Below are 22,172 nucleotides of genomic sequence, written 5' to 3'. Positions count from 1 at the left end.
TGGCTGTCCATATCTGATACAGCAGAACAGCAGGACTCAGACACATCAGCTTCATGGGTGGAGTCTACCTGGTTAGCAAAGCCAGTGTGACGTTTGGACGCCCTAGTCTTCCTCTTCACAGTGGACCTCTGGGCCCTTGGAGGGAACATCATGCTGGGAGTCACTGGTCACCTCAGACTGGGTTGCAGTCTCCCTTTTATCAGCCATCCTCCTGGTTCTCCGAGTGGACGCTGGAGTGGCCTGTGGAGAAATGTCAATCCCAGTACTTCAGAACTATGAGAGAAAACACTTTATATAAGCAAAGCAATCTCTGGCATGATGAATCTATTGAAAACAGTAGGGTGTAGTTGTGTCTTTGACAGTGGAGCAGTGTTAAAAACGAATCAACTTATCAAGACATTGATTAGCAAGCTGGCTATTTGAGTCAGGTGTGTCAGTAACCACATTCCCATCCAGTTTTTTTTAAGTCCTACCATATATATATATATATATATATATATACATACATACATTTTAAAAAGTGTCAGTACAATTTGATAAAATGCCAACAATGTTTGAAATGGTTGGATCTTTGTGTGGTAAAATTAATTATGAGAGAAATGGCAGTGAAAGTGCCTTTACGCCCAAATATTGATATAAGAAGAATCCTATCAAAGTAGACTTGGGAGTCAAGCGATATGTTGTGTGGGCCTCCCACTACCACACCGGAAAGCATGCAGTTTATTAGACTACAGATTAAATAAATGATGAACTTCACAAGGTGGTGAAAGTGCCTGGTGATCAGGTTGATGCTGATTTCCAATAAACATTGAGGGTCTTATTCTGGTGACACAATCGATGCTTGACTGCAGTTTGACAAATAAAAAAAAATATTATCCATAATCTCAACATGTATATGAGCCTACCTGCACAATTTACCCGCGAGCTGTTAGCTAGAGCGCACGTGCCAAAACCAGAGTAGGCATATTTTCTATCTAATGCAATAGTTTGACAAAACCATCGGTCTGGGTTTCCATCTTCGCAGTTTTTCCACCAAATTGGGATACTTTGAAAATGTATTGTCTGTGGCAGGTTTTTGGGCTACTTTAAAATTGCACCACAGCCGCCATGGCATTTCTATCCATATTAGTACCCGTCAAAAGTTTAGACATCTACTCAATCCCAAGTTGTTCTTATTGTAGAATAGTGAAGAACTTCCGGGATGCCTACAAGGCCCTCCCCGCCCTTCCGTCGGCAAATCGGATCACAACTCCTTTTTATCTCCTCCCTTCCTAAAGACAGAAACTCAAACAAGAAGTCCACGTGCTAAGGACTATTCAACGCTGATCTGACCATTTGGAATCCACACTTCAAGATTGTTTAGATCACGTGGACTGAGAGGTAGCCTCCGAGAATAACATTGATGAATACACTGATACGGTGACCAAGTTTATCAGGAAGTGTATAGGAGATGTTGTACCCACTGTGACAATTAAAACCTACTCTAACCAGAAACCGTGGATAGATGGCAGTATTCGCATGAAACTGAAAGCACAAACCATTGCATTTAACCATGGCAAGGTGACTGGGAATATGGCCGAAAACAGTGTAGTTATTTCTTCCGTAAGGCAATCAAACAGGCAAAACATCAGTAGAGACAAAGGACTCGTAATTCAACAGCTCAGACACGAGAAGTATGTGGCAGGGTTTACAGACAATCACAGACTACAAAGGGAAAACCAGCCACGTCGAACACAAAAGTCTTCCTTCCAGACAAAAGAAAAACCACCTTAACCCGCTTTGAGAATAACTGTGCTGCCGACACGGCCTACTACCAAGGACTGTGGGCTCTCCTCTATGGTCGACGTAAGTAAGACATTTAAGCGTGTTAACCCCTCTGGGCCAGTGGAACGTTAGCGTCCCACCCTAGTCAACAGCCAGTGGAATCGCGTGACGCGAAATACAAATACCTCAAAAATGCTATAACTTCAATTTCTCAAACATATGACTATTTTACACCATTTTAAAGATAAGACTCTCGTTAATCTAACCACATTGTCCGATTTCAAAAAGGCTTTACAGCGAAAGCAAAACATTAGATTATGTCAGGAGAGTACCCTGCCAAAAATAATCACACAGCCATTTTCAAAGCAAGCATATATGTCACAAAAACCAAAACCACAGCTAAATGCAGCACTAACCTTTGATGATCTTCATCAGATGACACTGCTAGGACATTATGTTATACAATACATGCATGTTTTGTTCAATCAAGTTCATATTTATATCAAAAACCAGCTTTTTACATTAGCATGTGATGTTCAGAACTAGCATACCCACCGAAAACTTCCGGTGAATTTACTAAATTACTCATGATAAACGTTGACAAAATACATAACAATTATTTTAAGAATTATAGATACAGAACTCCTTTATGCAAACGCTATGTCAGATTTTAAAATAGCTTTTCGGCGAAAGCACATTTTGCAATATTCTGAGTACATAGCTCGGCCATCACAGGCTAGCTAATTTGACACCCAAGTTTGGGGCAACCTAAACTCAGAATTACTATTAGAAAAATTGGATTACTTTTGCTGTTCTTCGTCAAAATGCACTCCCAGGATTTCTACTTCAACAACAAATGTTGTTTTGGTTCCAAATAATCCATAGTTATATCCAAATACCTTCGTTTTGTTCGTGCGTTCAGGCCACTATCCGAAGGGTAACGCGCGAGCGCATTTCGTGACAAAACATTTCTAAATATTCCATTACCGTACTTAGAACGCTGTTTAAAATACATTTTTAGGCTATTTTTCTCGTAAAATAGCGATAATATTCCAAACGGACAACGTTGTATTCATTCAAAGACTGAAAGAAAAAAATGGAGAAGTCTCGTGAACGCGCATCTCAGTCTCACTGTCCCCAGGCAGGCCACTTACAAACTCTGCTGCTGTACTTTGCCGAGAGACAGGAGACACGTCATTCCGCTTTCTGAACGCTTTAGAGAGCCAATGGAAGCCTTAGAAAGTGTCACGTAACAGCACAGATGCTGTAATGTCGATAGAGATGCAACAGAAGGACAACAAATTGTCAGACAGGGCACTTCCTGCATGGAATCTTCTCAGGTTTTTTGCCTGCCATATGAGTTCTGTTATACTCACAGACACCATTCAAACAGTTTTAGAAACTTTAGATTGTTTTCTATCCAAATCTACTAATTATATGCATATTCTCGTTTCTGGGCAAGAGTAGTAACCAGTTTAAATCGGGTACGTTTTTTATCCGGCCGTGAAAATACTGACCCCTAGCCCCAACAGGTTAATCCTCGCAAGGCTGCCGGCCCAGACGGCATCCCCAGCCCTGTCCTCAGAGCATGCACAGACCAGCTGGCCGGAGTCTTTACGGACATATTCAATCTCTCCCTATCCCAGTCTTCTGTCCCCACATGCGTCAAGATGGCCACCATTGTCCCTGTACCAAAGAAAGCAATGGTAATTGAACTAACTGACTATAGCCTTGTATCACCCACTTCTGTCATCATGAAGTGCTTTGAGAGACTAGTCAAGGATCATATCAACTCCACCTTACCTGCCACCCTAGACCCACTTCAATTTGCTTACCACCCCAAAAGATCCACAGACAATGCAATCGCCACCACACTGCACACTGCCCTGTCCCATCTGAACAAGAGGCATACATACCCATGTAAGAATGCTGTTCATTGACTATAGCTCAGCATTCAACACCATAGTACCCTCCAAGCTCGTGGCCCTGGGTCTGAAACCCACCCTGTGCAACTGGATCCTGGACTTCCTGGCAGGCCGCCCTAGGTGGTGAAGGTAGGAAACAACTCCACTTTGCTGATCCTCAACACTGAGGCCCCACAAGGGTGTGTGCTCAGCCCCCTCCTGTACTCCCTTTTCACCCATGACTGCATGGCCACACACGCCTCCAACTCAATCATCAAGTTTGCAGACAACAGTAGTAGGCCTGATTACCAACAATGACATGACAGCCTACAGGGTGGTGAGGGCCCTGGGAGTGTGGTGCCAGGAAAATAACCCCTCACCCAACAACAAAACAAAGGAGCTGATCGTGGACTTCAGGAAACAGCAGAGGGAGCATGCCCCGATCCACATCGACAGGACCTCGGTGGAGCAGGTGAAAAGCTTCAAATACCTCGGCGTACACGTCACTGACGATCTGAAATGGTCCACCCACACAGACAGTGTGGTGAAGGCGCAACAGCGCATCAACCTCACGAGGCTGAACTAAATAACGTTTTGGCACCTAAAACTTCTACAGATGCACAATTGAGCATCCTGTCAGGCTGTCTCACCGCCTGGTATGGCAAAACTGCACCGCCAGCAACTGCAGGGTTCTCCAGAGGGTGGTGCGGACTGCCCAACGCATTACCGGGGGCAAACTACCTGCCGTCCAGGACACCTACAGCACCAGATGTCACAAGGCCAAAAAGATCAAGGATAACAACCACCCGAGCCACTGCCTGTTCACCCCGCTATCATCCAGAAGGCGAGGTCAGTACAGGTGCATCAAAGCTGGGAGCAAGACCGAAGCTGTTTTTCAATCTCAAGGCCATCAGACTGTTAAATAGCCATCACTAGCACATCAGAGGTGTCTGCCCTATATACATAGACTTTAAAATCACTGACCACTTTAATAATTTTTACATTTTGCATTACTCACCTCATATGTAAACACTGTATTCTATCCTTAGCCTATGCCGCTCTGACATTGCTTGTCCAAATATTTATATATTCTTAATTACATTCCTTTACTTTGATTTGTGTGTATTGTTGTGAAATTGATAGATATTACTGCATTGTTGGAGCTAGAAACAAGAATTTCCCTACACCCGCAATAACATCTGCTAAACACATGACAAAATTTGATAACTATGAAACAAATCCAGAATCATGTAGTAACCAAGTGTTAAATCAAAATCTATTTTAGATTCTTTAAAGTAGCCACCCTTTGCCTTGATGACAGCTTTGCACACTCTTGGCATTCTCAACCAGCTTCATGAGGAATGCTTTCCAACAATCTTGGAATTCCCACATATGCTGAACACTTGTTGGCTGCTTTTCCTTCACTCTGCAATCCAACTCATCCCAAACCATCTCAATTGGGTTGAGGTCAGGTGATTGTGAAGGTGCAGCACTCCAGCACTCTCCGTGGTCAAGTAGCCCTTACACAGCTTGGAGGTATGTTGGGTCATTGTCCTGTTGAAAAACAAATTAGAGTCCCACAAAGTGCAAACCAGATGGGATGGGCGTATCGCTGCAGAATTCTGTGGTAGCCATATCTGGTTAAGTGTGCCTTGAATTCTAAAATCAGTGTCACCAGCAAAGCACCCCCACACCATCACACCTCCTCCATGCTTCACGGTGGGAACCACACGTGGAGATCCGTTCACCTACTCTGCAACTCACAAAGACACGGCAGTTGGAACCAAAAATCTCAAATTTGAACTCAGACCAAAGGACAGATTTCCACCGGTCTAATGTCTATTGCTCGTGTTTCTTGGCCCAAGCAAGTCTCTTATTGGTGTCCTTTAGTAGTGGTTTATTTTATTTACTCAACCATGAAGGCCTGATTCACTCAGTCTCGTCTGACCAGTTGATGTTGAGATGTGTCTGTTACTTTAACTTTGTGAAGAATTTATTTGGGCTGCAATCTGAGGCTGGTAGCGCTAATGAACTTATCCTCTGCAGCAGAGGTAACTCTGGGTCTTCCTTTCCTGTGGCGGTCCTCATGAGAGCCAGTTTCACACTTGAAGAAACGTTCAAAGTTCTTGAAATGTTCTGGATTAACTGACCTTCATGTCTTAGAATGGTGTTTCTTTTTGCTTATTTGAGCTGTTCTTACCATAATATGGACTTGGTCTTTTACCAAATAGGGCTCTCTTCTGCATACCCCCCAACCTTGTCACAACACAACTGATTGGCTCAAATAGATTAAGGAAAGAAATTCCACAAATGTACTTTTAACAAGGCACATCTGTTAATTGAAATGCATTCCTGGGAATTAACTCATCTACTTCCGGCGCCGACAGAAATGGCCGCCTCGCATCATGTTCCTAGGAAACTATGCAGTATTTTGTTTTTTATGTGTTATTTCTTACATTGTTACCCCAGGAAATCTTAGGTTTTATTACATACAGTCGGGAGGAACTATTGGATATAAGAGAAATGTCAACTCACCAACATTACGACCAGGAATACGACTTTCCCGAAGCGGATCCTCTGTTTGGCCCACCACCCAGGACAATGGATCGGATCCCAGCCGGCGACCCGAAACAACGGCGCCGTAGAAGGGGCAGACGGAGCGGTCTTCTGGTCAGGCTCCGTAGACGGGCACATCGCGCACCTCTCGCTTCAAGATTGCTTCGATCATGTGGACTGGGATATGTTCTGCATAACGTCGAACAACAACATTGATGAATACGCTGATTCGGTGAGCGAGTTTATTATCAAGTGCATTGGTGATGTTGTACCCACAACGTCTATTAAAACATTCCCCAACCAGAAACCGTGGATTGATGGCAGCATTCGTGCAAAACTGAAAGCGCGAACCACTGCTTTTAAATCAGGGCAAGGTGACCGGAAACATGACCGAATACAAACAGTGTAGCTATTCCCTCTGCAAGGCAATCAAACAAGCTAAGCGTCAGTATAGAGACAAAGTGGAGTCGCAATTCAACAGCTCGAGAAGTATGTGGCAGGGTCTACAGTCAATCATGGATTATAAAAGAAAAACCAGCTCCGTCGCGGACCACGATGTCTTGCTCCCAGACAGACTAAACAACTTCTTTGCTCACTTTGAGGACAATACAGTGCCACTGACACAGCCCGCTACCAAAACCTGCGGGCTCTCCTTCACTGCATCCAACGTGAGTAAAACCCTAGCAAGGCTGCGCGGCCCAGACGGCATCCCCGGCCACGTCCTCAGAGCATGCGCAGACCAGCTGGCTGGTGTGTTTACGGACATATTCAATCAATTCTTATCCCATTCTGCTGTTCCCACATGCTTCAAGAGGGCCACCATTGTTCCTGTTCCCAAGAAAGCTAAGGTAACTGAGCTAAATGACTACCGCCCCGTAGCACTCACTTCCGTCATCATGAAGTGCTTTGAGAGACTAGTCAAGGTCCACCCTACCTGACACCCTAGACCCACTCCAATTTGCTTACCGCCCCAATAGGTCCACAGACGACGCAATCGCAATCACACTGCACACTGCCCTAACCCATCTGGACAAGAGGAATACCTATGTAAGAATGCTGTTCATGGATTACAGCTCAGCATTTAACACCATACTACCCTCCAAACTCGTCATTAAGCTCGTGCAACTGGGTCCTGGACTTCCTGACGGGCCGCACCCAGGTGGTGAGGGTAGGTAACAACATCTCCACTCCGCTGATTCTCAACACTGGGGCCCCACAAGGGTGCGTTCTCAGCCCTCTCCTGTACTCCTTGATTACCCACGACTGCGTGGCCATGCACGCCTCCAACTCAATCATCAAGTTTGCAGACGACACTACAGTGATAGGCTTGATTACCAACAACGACGAGACGGCCTACAGGAAGGATGTGAGGGCCCTCGGAGTGTGGTGTCAGGAAAATAACCTCACACTCAATGTCAACAAAACAAAGGAGATGATCATGGACTTCAGGAAATAGCAGAGGGAGCAGCCCCCTATCCACATTGACGGGACAGTAGTGGAGAGGGTGGAAAGTTTTAAGTTCCTCGGCGTACACATCACGGACAAACTGAAATGGTCCACCCACACAGAAAGCATGGTGAAGAAGGCGCAGCAGCGCCTCTTCAACCTCAGGAGGCTGAAGAAAAGTGGCTTGTCACCAAAAACACTCAAACTTTTACAGATGCACAATCGAGAGCATCCTGTCGGGCTGTATCACCGCCCGGTTCGGCAACTGCTCCGCCCATAACCGTAAGGCTCTCCAGAGGGTAGTGAGGTCTGCACAACGCATCACCGGGGGCAAACTACCTGCCCTCCAGGACACCTACACCAACCGATGTCACAGGAAGGCCAAAAAGATCATCAAGGACAACAACCACCTGAGCCACTGCCTGTTCACCCCGCTATCGTCCAGAAGGCGAGGTCAGTACAGGTGCATCAAAGCGGGGACCGAGAGACTGAAAAACAGCTTCTATCTCAAGACCATCAGACTGTTAACCTCTTTGGTATAGGGGGCAGTATTGAGAATTTTGGAAAAAATATGTTCCCATTTTTAACTGCCTCCTACACCAACTCAGAAGCTAGAATATGCATATTATTGTTCAGGTTTGGATAGAAAACACTCTGAATTTTCTAAAACTGTTTGAATGGTGTCTGTGAGTATAACAGAACTCCTATGGCAGGCAAAAACCTGACAAGGCTTCAAGCAGGAAGTACCCTGTCTGACAAGGAGTCGTGCGTCTTACCTCTTTTTATTGAAAAGTAAGGATCTTAGCTGTAACGTGACAATTCCCAGGGCTCCAATAGGCTCTCAGAGCCCGCGAAATAACTGAAGGTTTACGAGGGAACCTCAGGTTGAAATATATTATCGCCTTTTGTAAGTGGATGCTCGGAGGACCTTTCAATGATGCGCGTGCATGAGTCGCTTCTGAGGAGAAATTTTATTCGGCTGTTTAGGCTCAATGCATACTCCCGGTCGGAATATTAACACTTCTCTATGACATAAATGGCATAAAAATTGGTTTTAAACAGCGGTTGACATGCTTCGAAGTACGGTAATGGAATATTTAGACATTTTTGACACGCCAATGCGCCATGCGCGACACCGTGAAGAAGCATTCTAGAACTCACGAACAAAACGTCGCTGTTGGAACATAACGATGGATTATTTGGGACCAAACCAACATTTGTTATTGAAGTAGAAGTCCTGGCAGTGTATTCTGATGAAGAACAAGCAAGGTAAGAACATTTTTCTTATAGGAAATGTGATTTTGGTGGAGGCTGAACTGGGTGGGTATCTAAATAGCTAGCCCTGTAATGCCGGGCTATGTACTTAGATTATTGCAAAATGTGCTTCATCCGAAAAGCTATTTTAAAATCGGACATATCGAGTGCATAGAGGGGTAATGTATCTATAATTCTTAAAATAATTGTTATGCTTTTTGTGAACGTTTATCGTGAGTAATTTAGTAAAATCACCGGAAGTGTTCGGTGGGAATGCTAGTTCTGAACGTCACATGCTAATGTAAAAAGCTGGTTTTTGATATAAATATGAACTTGATTGAACAGACATGCATGTATTGTATAACACAATGTCCTAGGTGTGTCATCTGATGAAGATCATCAAAGGTTAGTGCTGCATTTAGATATGGTTTGGGTTTATGTGACATGATATGCTAGCTTGAAAAATGGCTGTGTGATTATTTCTGGCTGGGTACTCTGCTGACATAATCTAATGTTTTGCTTTTGTTGTAAAGCCTTTTTGAAATCGGACAGTGGGGTTAGATTAACGAGATTCTTGTCTTTAAATAGCTGTGAAATAGTCATATGTTTGAGAAATTGAAGTTATAGCATTTCTAACGATTCAAAAATCGCGCCACTGGATTGAAGTGGCTGTTACGTAGGTGGGACGAAATCGTCCCACATAGCCCAGAGAGGTTAAACAGCCATCACTAACACTGAGTGGCTGCTGCCAACATACTGACTCAACTCCAGCTACTTTAATAATGGAAAAATTGATGTAATAAATGTATCACTAGCCGCTTTAAACAATGCCACTAATGTTTACATACCCTACATTACTCATCTCATATGTATATACTGTACTCTATACAATCTACTGCATCTTGCCTATGCCGTTCGGCCAACCCTCATTCATATATTTTTATGTACATATTCTTATTCATTCCTTTACACTTGTGTATAAGGTAGTTGTTGTGAAATTGTTAGGTTAGATTACTTGTTAGATATTACTGTATGGTCGGAACTAGAAGCACAAGCATTTCGCTACACTCGCATTAAAATCTGCTAACCATGTGTATGTGACAAATAAAATTTGATTTGAAGCTGGTTGAGAGAATGCCAAGAGTGTGCAAAGCTGTCATCAAGGCAAAGGGTGGCTACTTTGAAGAACCTAAAATATATTGTGATTTGGTTACTACATGATTCCATAGTTGATGTCTTCACTATTATTCTACAATGTATAAAATAGTAAAAATAAAAACTTGTGAATGAGTAGTTGTGTCCAAACTTTTAAGGGGTACTGGTTGAGAAAGTGCTGCAGCAGTCACAGAAACTGAGTAGCACGCGCACAAATCATGACAACTTTACCAGTTGTAGGTAGGCTATTTAGATTGGTCATTATGAAGACAGCCCTTTTCCATAAAACAGAGAAAAGTCTGACTTGGGTGGCTGGAGTCTGACAATTTTATGGGTTTTCCTCCGACACCCCCTATTATATAGGCCCTGGATTGCAGGAAGCTTGGTCCCAGTGATGTACTGGGCCGTAAGCACTACCCTCTATCATTCTCCAAATGTAATGTCAGTTTCATTGTGGACTTTTCCCTGAAATTAGATGTTGGCCTATAGGCTACCTGTATCTAGCTCAGCAAAACATGAGGAAGTTGAATTGCAATTCTAAACCCCGATTTTATTTCTATTGAATTATGTAAATCTCGCAAATAGGCCATTTATAACAGTTTATAGTCAACATCTGGCACATCACAACAATCGCCAGAAAATAGTCTCCATGTTTCTTGCAGAGATCAAGAACCTCTGTCCAAAATTCACCACTGAAACTCTCCTGTCGGATCTATAGTCATGCACATCCAAACTGGATTTATTTCCAATTATAAACAGTGTGGTTTGAGCCCTGAATGCTAATTGACTGAAAGCCATGGTATATCAGACCAAGTACAACAGGAATGACAAAACATTTTAAATAATCCTTAATTCACTCGATAGAGTTGTATGGCTTGTTAACATGAAATCAATATTTTGGCATACATTTTAAGGTAAAAAAAATAAATAAATGCAACAGTGTAATTCCCTTACTATGGAATTGCCTTTAGCTAACAGCAAACTCTCCAGGCAGGACCAATTTGTGACTTCTTCGGTGGAAATGGCATCACTGTACTGATGTATACACAACTGCTTGCCTTGTAAAAGAACAAGTGCTTATATACTAGCAACTCGTGTTTTTTTCTAAGATTCACTGCAAAGCAAACCAGAGCGGGACTGCTTGCTCTGCTAGCTTGCTGCCACATGAGCATTAACGGTTCAGTATTGCACACTGAAAACGATTACGAAAACCGCTGAAATGTATCTAAATCATAGACAGATATACTGTATACACACACACACACACACACAATGCGTTTTGTAATGTCTTTATTCTTTTGGAACTTATGTGTGTAATGTTTACTGTTCATTTTTATTGTTTATTTCACTTTTGTATATGATCTACTTCACTGTTTTGACAATGTTAACATGTTTCCCATGCCAATAAAGCCCCTTGAATTGAATATACCCATAATCGCGCAATTAAAACATACCGTAACTCCATTGGCTTCATCGGAGTTTGTTTTCGTTGGGGAGCACACACGTGGTCAGTTTCTGGTGGCCAGCATCTTGCTCGCGCTTTTCTGTCTCACTTCCGACACGTGTTCCCAACGTCAGCAAGACACGACCAATCGAATCGCTATGCATGCAGAGGAACCGATTGTTTTGTTGATGAAAGTACTCTAGTGAGAATAGTCAAGTTGATCATACATTCCTTGGGGATGTGTCAAAGATACTTGTTTTTATGTGATCTGAAATAAATGAATAGTGATTCTGGAGTAATCATGTTCACCTATCTCATACAGACTTGAAATCATTGGCCACTTTAATAAATGGATCACTGGTCACTTTAATAATGCCACTTTAATCATGTTTACATATCTTGCATTACCCATCTCATATGTATATACTGTATTTTATACCATTTATTGCATCTTGCCTATGCCGCTCTGTCAATGCTCATCCATATATTTTTATGTTTATACTCTTATTCCATTCCTTTACTTAGATTTGTGTGTATTGGGTAGTTGTGTGGAATTGTTAGATTACGTGTTAGATATTGCTGCACTGTCTGAACTAGAAGCACAAGAATTTCACTGCACTCGCAACATCTGCTAACCATGTGTATGTGACCAATAAAATGTGATTTGAACAGTCCATCGCTCTCCTTCTTGGTCAAATAGCCCTTACACAGCCTGGGATGGCGTATTGCTGCGAATGCTGTTGTAGCCATGCTGGTTGCGTGTGCATTGAATTCTAAATAAAATCACAGTGTCATCAGCAAAACACTCTCACACCTCCTCCTCCATGCTTCACGGTGGGAATCACACATGCAGAGATCATCTGTTCACCTACTCTGCATCTCACAAAGACACATCAGTTGGAACCAAAAATCTCAAATTTGCACTCATCAGACCAAAAGACAAATTTAAACTGGTCTAATGTCCATTACTCATGGATTTCTTAGCCCAAGCAAGTCTCTTCTTATTATTGGTGTCCTTTAGTAGTGGTTTCTTTTCAGCAATTCAACCATGAAGGCCTGATTCACAGTCTCCTCTGAACAGTTGATGGCGAGATGTGTCTGTTATTTGAACTCTGTGAAGCATTTATTTGGCCTGCAATCTTGAGGTTCAGTTCTAATGAACTTATCCTCTGCAGCAGAGGTAACTCTAGGTCTTCCTTTCCTGTGGCGGTCCTCATGAGAGCCCGTTTCATCATAGGGCTTAATGTTTTTTGCGACTGCACTTGAAGAACCTTTCAAAGTTTTTGAAATGTTCTGCATCGACTGACTTCATGTCTTAAAAGTTTTTTTATTTTACCTTTATTTAACCAGGTAGGCTAGTTGAGAACAAGTTCTCATTTGCAACTGCGACCTGGCCAAGATAAAGTGTAGCATTTCGACACATACAACACAGAGTTACACATGGAATAAACAAAACAAACAAAATGGACTGTTGTTTCTCTTTGCTTATTTGAGCTGTTCTTGACATATGGACTTGGACTTCTACCAAATAGGGCTAAATTCCACAAATTTACTTAAGGCACACCTGTTAATTGAAATCTACTATCTACCATGTAGAAAATAGTAAAAATAATGAAAAACCCTTCAGTAGGTGTCTCCAAACTTTTGACTGGTACTATCTATATATATATATATATATATATTTTATTTTACTGCAACTGCAAACCACAGGAGCCTGCGCTCTTGCCGTTCTGTTAATCATCAGATGGGAGTATAGGAGGTAGGGTGGCCTTGGTTAGGTAACTGAATCATGGCCACCCCATCTGGCAGGGAAAACACTTTAGCCCCCCCTCTATCGATGACAGAGAGAAAGTAAATGTTTCCGTGCCCGGTCGGTAGTCGGCCATGATTACGACAAGTTCAGATAGCGGACAATGCTAATTGCGTGACTGACTGACTCATAAGAGAAAAACTGGCTTAGCACTATACCTGAACACATTTAGGTAATTTAGCAGACACTTATCCAGAGAGACTTACAGTTAACACATTCATTTTAAAATAAAACACTTAGTCCGTTTCATCATTTAATAAACCCAATTCTACGACATGATATACAGAAAATGGCAACATGAAATATTAATTACAGTACAAGAGAGAAATCAAACTTTTTGGACCATGTCTGGAAGAAAAGCCATGATAAATAAGGCATTATAATCCAGACACTTCAGAGCTTGTAATTCATTTTCCATGCCAATCTGGAATTTTTCAGTGCTATTATGTACACAATAAAGGTGTTGAGCCTACTAATTTAAACCCTAGGAGGCACAGCCCAGTTTGGGAACCACTGTCCTAGTATATGCTCAGTAAGTACAGGGCTTAAAACATATATTAAAATGTTTGACATGACAATACTAACATCCATAAAGTATCACTAGATTTGTTTAAAATAAAATGTGTACAATCAAAAATAGTTTCTGAACTAAACATAAATGTTGATTGGAATTAGGCCTTATTCCCCCCATTACCAATAGAGGGTGCCAGTATTATACAGTAGAAGCTGCTCATACACAGAGAGCATTAGGACTTTACATATGACTCAAGCTTTAACAACAGATCCAAATGACTCATCTCAAATACATTTTCTGATCAATTTACAATGTAAAAATATCATAGGACATTTCCATAGTGGGTTAGAGGCTGTTTCCCCTTTAAACTGCTTTAGAATAATTCTGTCATTGTACTAAAATACAAATTCTGTGGTACCAATGCATCATTTTTTCATAATACCCCATAATCCTTGATACAGCACAAATAAAGTACATGCGGGGAGAAAAGAGAAAAATCAGCTTTGAAACCATGTTGGATAAAAGTTTAGCTACCTATCAGTCTTTAAAACACAGCTTCCACTGCAATGCAGAAGGGTAAGTGGTTTCATTACTATGAATGCATTGGTCATGAATAACATCTGAACAACTGGTTTTCAGAGGACACGCTACAGGCTGCTTCTCTTTGCATGAACAAGGTAACCTTTTGCTTTGATGATCCCCCTGCTTTTGACTATGATGGAGTAACGCAAAACCCACTCCAACCTCCAGTCTGCCACCTTCAGGTCCTGAGTGCTCTCCTGCACTGCCTCCTGGAAGCTGGCAGCAGTAATCAGTTCTACAGGAAAAGAGACAATGTGTTAATTCACAGCCCCTCAGAGCACACACACACACACATTCTGTCTGTACCCTACTCATGTAAAACAATCTGATTATATAGTGAAAGTATCCCAAATTCAAATGCAAGAGCAGAGTTCTCACCTTTTGGGTCATTATGAGTCAGTAGCTGAATGTCAAACTCCTTTGCAAAAGCAGTCAAGTCAGGGGGCATCACACAGCAGGAGGCCAGATTCACCTGGTTACTACTGGGTTTCACCTAGACCAGGAGAAATTAAAACAATTCAAAACCCCAAATACACCAAAGCAATCCTAGAACAATCTGAGGGTCTCATCAACACTCACCTGGGCCCAGTTGTAGAGCTGCTCCAGGAGCTCCTTGTCCAGGTCGGAGGTGCCGATGGTAGCGATCTTGTGGCTTTGCACCAGACCCTCCAGTTCCCTCCATGCAGGCTGCAGGTTGGCCAGGGTCTGGCTCTCTTCCTCAGGCAGAGCAGGGGGCGCAATGATCACTGAGTCCAGCTGGGACACAGCCAGGGCTTGGCAAGCTGTCAGAAACAGTCCATCTTATGAGCATGAAACTTAAAGCACAAAATTGGTTGAGGTTATGCAAACATGAATTGGGTGTGGTCCAGGAACAGACAGAACTTCACTGAAACTAACGTCTACTTTGGTCTGTTGAATTTTGATATGACAGCATGATCAGGTTTATAGACTATCACACATGCCAAATGACTTTTGGCAGTCACTGAGTCAATATGGTTCTTTGCTTATTTGTAACAAATGTAATACTCACCCTTATCTACTGCATCTTTGATTGAAGAGAGGTCTGCCTCGCAAATAAATAGTTTGACTGTAAAGCAAGAATATGGACATGTTAATGATAAAAGCAACCCTTCGGCAAGGTACCAGGAAAGGCATTTTTGTTATGCAATTCACATACTGAGCTCAGAACTCCTCATGTCAATGCCACACTATGGTCTCATATCCTCACTATGTCCATTGTCATGAAAGCCATAAGTAACAGTAAAACTCACCTGAAACCTTCAGCTCCTCCCTCTCCTCAGGTGTGATTGCTTCTGTAGCTTGAGGGATAGAGCAGTCAATTGTGTCTGGTAACTCCTAAATAAATAGGTGTCAATCAATATTAGAACATGTACTCAAACTACAACAAAAGTTTGTAAAAAAAACAAATGAAGCTTAAAATTACATAAAGAACAAGAAGAAACTTCAATAGTGCCTCCACTTTGTCCAAATACGAACCCAGAATTTCTGTTTCACAAAATGTCATTGCAGGGATGCTCCAATAAGCTTTGGCTTTGTGTACGTAACGCACAGTTCAGACGCCGAATTTACAACACTACAGCCAGACTTCCTCGTTGGTTTGGGGGCTAAGGTTTTAAGGCATAACAATGATCTCTCAATGTCCTCCACCTACGAATCCGAGACCATGAATGTGCGTGTTTGTAGCGAAGTAATCTTTATTTGCATGCAATTACCATTTCTCCCGACAGTGGAAGAACTGCTCGCTCTGGCATGCTGCATGAAACAGAGGTGTGCTTCATTTGCACGGTGCCGAATATGCGGCAGAGGCTGCCGAACTATCATCAAAAGTCAGACGAGGCGCACTTAATGGTTTCAGACAGCCCTCTATTCCCGCCCTTCCAATGAGAAAGTGACAGAACTATCACCGCATCGAACTTAAAATATGTTTTAACTAGGGCTTAGGCCTCCCCTCATCTGTATTCACAGAGCGTGCTGAAGCAGATTAGCAGAAATACCACAGGGCAAAGCCACGCCAACCTCACAGCAGAAGCACATGTAGAACCTTTCGCAGGCAACTTTGCATGAACGATCAAAATGACAGTTCCCTTTCATCAGTCTGGGGAATTCTTTGCAGTCAGACAGCTATTTTGTTTTCCCAGGAGAAGAACGCTATCGCGTAGAAGTAACCAATGGTTACACAAGTACTGTTCATTATAGAGCCATCCTTTTTCATTTATGCTAGATGTAAATGTTAGCTGATCAGAGATACTGTGGACACTTGGTCACCATGGGAACTTGGTAAAAATATTATGGACACTATAATCGGTGTTTGGAAGTTGGGTTAATAGCTGTTTTGTAGCATGGGAAATACAACTAGGCTATGTGGTAGACACACAGGAGAGGAGTGCTTCTCTGGGTATAGTTGTATACCATGGGATAAAGACTATAGAACAAAAAAGGTAGTTGATGCTGGATAGTAAATGCAGAAAAAACCTTAGTTCTTACAAATTTTCAGAAATAGTCAGAGCACTTTCATGTAGTGGATAAATTAGTCTTTAAAGTGTATGCATAGCAATAATATATATATATTTTTTTTTTACAAAAAAAAAAAACAGATACTATGCAGCTACAATAGCCTTTATCAGTGTGACGAACTACAATGCATTCGCAAAGTTCAGACCCCTTCACTTTTTCGTTACAGCCTTATTCTAAAATGGATTCAATAGTCCCCCCCCAATAATCCATGACAAAGCAAAAACAGATACAATTTTTGCTAATTTATCAAGTCCGGGCTCTGGCTGGGCCCCTTAAGGACATTGAGACTTGTCCTGAAACCACTTCTGCGTTGTCTTAGCTGTGTTCTTAGGGTTGTTGTCCTGTTGGAAGGTGAACCTTTACCCCAGTCTGAGGTCCTGAGCGCTCTGGAGCAGGTTTTCGTCAAGGATCTCTCTGTACTTTGCTTTGTTCATCTTTGCCTCGATCCTGACTAGTCTCCCAGTCCCTGCTGCTGAAAAACATCCCCACAGCATGATACTGCCACCACCACTATGCTTCACCGTAGGGATGGTGCCAGGTTTCCTCCAGACATGACGCTTGGCATTCAGGAAAGAGTTCAATTTTGGTTTCATCAGACCAGAGAAACTTGTTTCTCATGGTCCGAGCCCCTTAGGTGTTTGTGGCAAATTCCAAGCTGGCTGTCATGTGCCTTTTACTGAGGAGTGGCTTCTGTCTGGCCACTCTACCATAAAGGCCTGATTGGTGAAGTGCTGCAAAGATCATTGTCCTTCTGGAAGGTTCTCCCATCTCCACAGAGGAACTCTAGAGCTCTGTCAGCGTGACCATCGAGTTCTTAGTCACCTCCTTGACCAAGACCCTTCTCCCGATTGCTCAGTTTGGCCAGCTCTAGGAAGAGTCTTGGTGGTTCCAAATGTCTTCTATTTAAGAATGATGGAGGCCACTGTGTTCTTGGGGACCTTCAATGATGCAGAAATTTTTTGGTACCCTTCTCCAGATCTGTGCCGACACAATCCTGTCTCGGAGCTCTACGAACAATTCCTTCGACCTCATGGCTTGGTATTTGCTCTGACATGCACTGTCAACTGTGGGACCTTATATAGACATGTGTGTGCCTTTCCAAATAATGTCCAATCAATTGAATTTACCACAGGTTGACTCCAAGTTGTAGAAACGTCAAGGATGATCAATGGAAACAGGATGCACCTGAGCTCAAATTAGAGTCACATAGCAAAGGGTCTGAATTGTTATGTAAATAAGGTATCCGTTTTTTAAAATAGATTTTCAAAAATGTCTAAAAACCTGTTTTTGCTTTGTGGTATTGCGTGTAGATTCCTTTTAGGCAAGTCAGTTAAGAACACATTCTTATTTACAATGACAGCCTAGGAGCAGTGGGTTAACTGCTTTGTTCAGGGGCAGAACGACAGATTTTTACCTTGTCAGCTCGGGGATTCAATCTAGCAACAAAGATTGATGAGGAACATTTGTTTAATCCATTTTAGAACAAGGCTGTAATGTAACAAAACGTGGAAAAAGGGAAGGGGTCTGAATACTTTCTGAATGCACTGTATGTGGTATTGAGTGGGTGGATGGAGTGTGATGTCTCTCCAGTTTTTCCGCTGCAGTCATTTAGCTGTGGAGCTGCGCCACGGTAAAATCATTGCCACCAGGCCAAAAAAATATGTAACATGAACAATATTTCTGCCGAGGAGCACTCTGAAGATGCTAGAGCAGTCCAGATGTAGTTTTCCTCTGCAAACAAAACAACTAATGAATAGATAAATCAGACAACCCATAGTATAATAGTTTCTAGTTCCCTGGTCAGCCTGTTGTGTGTTCAAGTTATGAGTGCCATAGGGAGGAAAACATGCATTCCGATAAGCAGTCAATGCACAACAATTCTGGCAATCGCAAGGAAAACAGCAGTTTTAATGGCCTTTATTAAAAAAGAGGGGGATCCCAGCTTTCCATTCCTACTTTATTTCTCAACTCCTAAATATCTGTGAACTGCAGTGAGTGCATTGGGAGAGTGGGACTAAATGTAACATGGGTCAATTGTAGGGTAACTTGGGGTAAAACACAATACCTGTAAATATTTGTTGGGGAGCGACTTAAATTGTGGTAACAGATTACATGCTTAGTTGAACAAGAGTAGTGGCAATCAGGGAAAGTGTTTGGGGGGGGGGGAAATGGTGACATGAAGTTATTTATGTTACCCTAGGTGACCCCATGTTATCCTAACCCTACATTATACATTTACATTTTAGTCATTTAGCAGACGCTCTTATCCAGAGCGACTTACAGTAGTGAATACATGATTTTTTTTAGTACTGGCCCCCCGTGGGAATCGAACCCACAACCCTGGCGTTGCACACACCATGCTGGCGTTGCAAACACCATGCTCTACCAACTGAGCCACAGGGAAGGCGTGTTGATGTACTGTGTTGATGCAAGTTTTTTAAATAAATCAATAGGAAGCTAACTAGTTAAAAGATCACATTTGGGATCTAGCTAATTATTAGTCCAATAGGTTAGATACAGATAGGCAACCCATGCTGCAGCCCATGCTTCAGCCCATTCATTTATAGCAACTAGAGATCAATAAATAAACAAATAAATAAGAGGAAACTGCCTAACCGTTGGTGAAGGTGGTGGTATCGTGGCAAACCACTCACTAAGTGTAGCTCGAACACAGTCTTGAATCTGTAATGGTAAAAAAAAATGTATTAAAAGAGTGGACTGTACATTAATGGAAGTGTTAACATGTTTACTATAAACAACACTTCGTAACTAGGTAGGGCTTTCAATGATGCCTACAGATCACTCAATGATGCTGTGAAAGATTGCCAGACATGGAAAGTATAGGATTATTTTGTACACTGCTGGCAGTTAGTGTCTTGGACAGTATGAAAATGTGCGCATTATTAAGTTCTGATCCAGAGCTATGGCTTACTATACAACATCAACACTATTAAATGCTAAATGGAGATTCTTCGCTACACTTACGATTCAAGTTGGGCACAGCTTCAAGGAAATCGTTTTATGATTGTTCTCCATGCCGAATTAAAGCTGGCCTTCTATAATCTACACAAGACAAGTCAAGCCAAGTCCTGGCTTTCTTCATTTAAAATGTCCTCATGAATCTTTGAATCTGACTATCAGGTGACTCATGACCCTGACAGGGCTTGCAATACAGCCATAAACGTCAGACTACATAACGCGAACTGACGTTTTCTAATGACGTAATGGGGATGGATATAGGAAAGACGACGCATGGTTGTTGAGCTACCTAACGCACTAATTTACGTCGAGGCCATGGTTTTTCAAGCTAGTTAGCAACAACATTATCTAGCCAGTTAGCTGACCAACCGTGATGCACTCTTTTCAAACGTCTTACATTAGCTAGCCAGTTATGACAGAGGCAATGGTCAGTCTTACCTCTTCACTAGGTGAAGACGGACATTTTTTCTTGAGACGGCTACGGTTTACTAAATTTCCCGTGTGCAGATTCAATGTCGTAGCATGGTTGAGAAGCACCTTAGCACCGGTGGTGTGAGTTTCCATGTGGTGTCCTTGGTTGTCAGTAAATATATCGTAGTAAAACGCCCTTTTAAGCAATCCAGTAACTTGTCCAGTTATTTAATTCTGCAGCTAGCGACAGGACTCACCGCGTTTAGAAAACAGTACCTCTGTGAATTACTGAATTGCATATGTACCGGTAGTTTATTTTGCTGGTGGAAACTATCGCTATGAGCACGCCCACCTTGTAACCGTGCGTTGTGTGCAAAATCCGGCATGGATTTATGTGGAATTTAGCACCCTTTTGACCAATATGTTGTTACGGTTCAGGACTGTACTGACACTTGTAATGTACATTAATCATGACTCAGCTTGTTTCAAGAGAGAAGATTTCCTTTTTAATTCAACACGAATTTCACCACCAGTAACCAGATTTCCATCCAACCTTTTTATGCTTAGTAACATACATGTTGGGTAAAAAATGTTACAGGTCTGATGGAAGAATAAAAAATGTAGGTAAACGTTCAAAATGTGGTAAAAAAAAAATACGCCAAACTACGTGGGACTTTTACTTCAAATAAAAATAAAATAAAATGTATTGGTAAAATACATGTGTTTAGCAGATGTTATTGCGGGTGTAGCGAAATGCTTGCACTTCTAGCTCTGACAATGCAGTAATATTTAACATATACCCAAAAAACATGTATAGTTGAAGTCGGAAGTTTACATTAACACTTAGGTTGGAGTCATTAAAACTCGTTTTTCAACCACTCCACAAATTTCTTGTTAACAAACTATAGTTTTGGCAAATCGGGGAGGACATCTACTTTGTGCATGACACAAGTAATTTTTCCAACAATTGTTTACAGACAGATTACTTCACTTATAATTCACTGTATCACAATTCCAGTGGGTCAGAAGTTTACTGTGCCTTTAAACAGCTTGGAAAATTCCAGAAAATAATGTCATGGCTTTAGAAGCTTCTGATAGGCTAATTGAAATCATTTGAGTCAATTGGAGGTGTACCTGTGGATGTATTTCAAGGCCTACCTTCAAACTCAGTGCCTTGCTTGACATCATGGGAAAATCAAAAGAAATCAGCAAAGACCTCAGAAAAGAAATTGTAGAACTCCACAGGTCTGGTTCATCCTTGGGAGCTATTTCCAAATGCCTGAAGGTACCATGTTCATCTGTACAAACAATAGTATGCAAGTATAAACACCATGGGACCACGCAGCCGCCATACCGCTCAGGAAGAAGACGCGTTCTGTCTCCTAAAGATGAACGTACTTTAGTGAGAAAAGTGCAAATCAATCCCAGAACAACAGCAAAGGACCTTGTGAAGATGCTGGAGGAAACAGGTACAAAAGTATCTATATCCACAGTAAAACGAGTCCTATATCAACATAACCTGAAAGGCCGCTTAGCAAGGAAGAAGCCAATGCTTCAAAACCAACATAAAAAAGGCAGATTAAGGTTTGCAACTGCACATGGGGACAAAATCATACTTTTTGGAGACATGTCCTCTGGTCTGATGAAACAAATATAGAACTGTTTGGCCATAATGACCATCGTTATGTTTGGAGGAAAAAGGGGAAGGCTTGCAAGCCAAAGAACACCATCCCAACCATGAAGGACGAGGGTGGCAGCATCATGTTGTGGGGGTGCTTTGCTGCAGGAGGGACTGGTGCACTTTACAAAATAGATTGC

The 22,172-nt window shown here is 42.1% G+C and overlaps 1 protein-coding gene and 1 long non-coding RNA gene across 3 annotated transcripts; both read right to left on the bottom strand.

Annotated features, from left to right (window-relative positions):
- Positions 1 to 114: 114 nt before the first annotated feature.
- LOC115158380 (uncharacterized) lies at positions 115 to 11,617 on the bottom strand. Its single transcript, XR_003868664.1, has 2 exons — positions 11,534 to 11,617; positions 115 to 240 (listed from the first exon to the last, which is right to left on the bottom strand). It is a non-coding gene; the product is annotated as an uncharacterized LOC115158380 (long non-coding RNA).
- A 1,956-nt stretch (positions 11,618 to 13,573) lies between these two features.
- Positions 13,574 to 20,703, bottom strand: gclm (glutamate-cysteine ligase, modifier subunit). 2 transcript variants are annotated; one of them, XM_029707229.1, is made up of 7 exons: positions 20,382 to 20,703; positions 19,581 to 19,646; positions 15,701 to 15,785; positions 15,460 to 15,516; positions 15,009 to 15,211; positions 14,808 to 14,922; positions 13,574 to 14,664 (listed from the first exon to the last, which is right to left on the bottom strand). In XM_029707229.1, exons 1-7 carry the CDS (start codon positions 20,505 to 20,507, stop codon positions 14,495 to 14,497), a joined length of 822 nt encoding a protein of 273 aa, XP_029563089.1. In that variant the 5' UTR covers positions 20,508 to 20,703; the 3' UTR covers positions 13,574 to 14,494. The 2 variants fall into 2 exon arrangements, with proteins under 2 accessions (XP_029563089.1, XP_029563088.1); XM_029707228.1 differs by having other exon boundaries at positions 20,612 to 20,675.
- Between the last annotated feature and the right edge of the window lie 1,469 nt (positions 20,704 to 22,172).

This window comes from Salmo trutta, chromosome 22 (genome assembly GCF_901001165.1).
Source record: "Salmo trutta chromosome 22, fSalTru1.1, whole genome shotgun sequence".
Taxonomy (NCBI): domain Eukaryota; kingdom Metazoa; phylum Chordata; class Actinopteri; order Salmoniformes; family Salmonidae; genus Salmo; species Salmo trutta.
The sequence above is the reverse complement of the archived record's forward strand: the minus strand, read 5'-3'. Positions and strand labels throughout refer to the sequence as shown.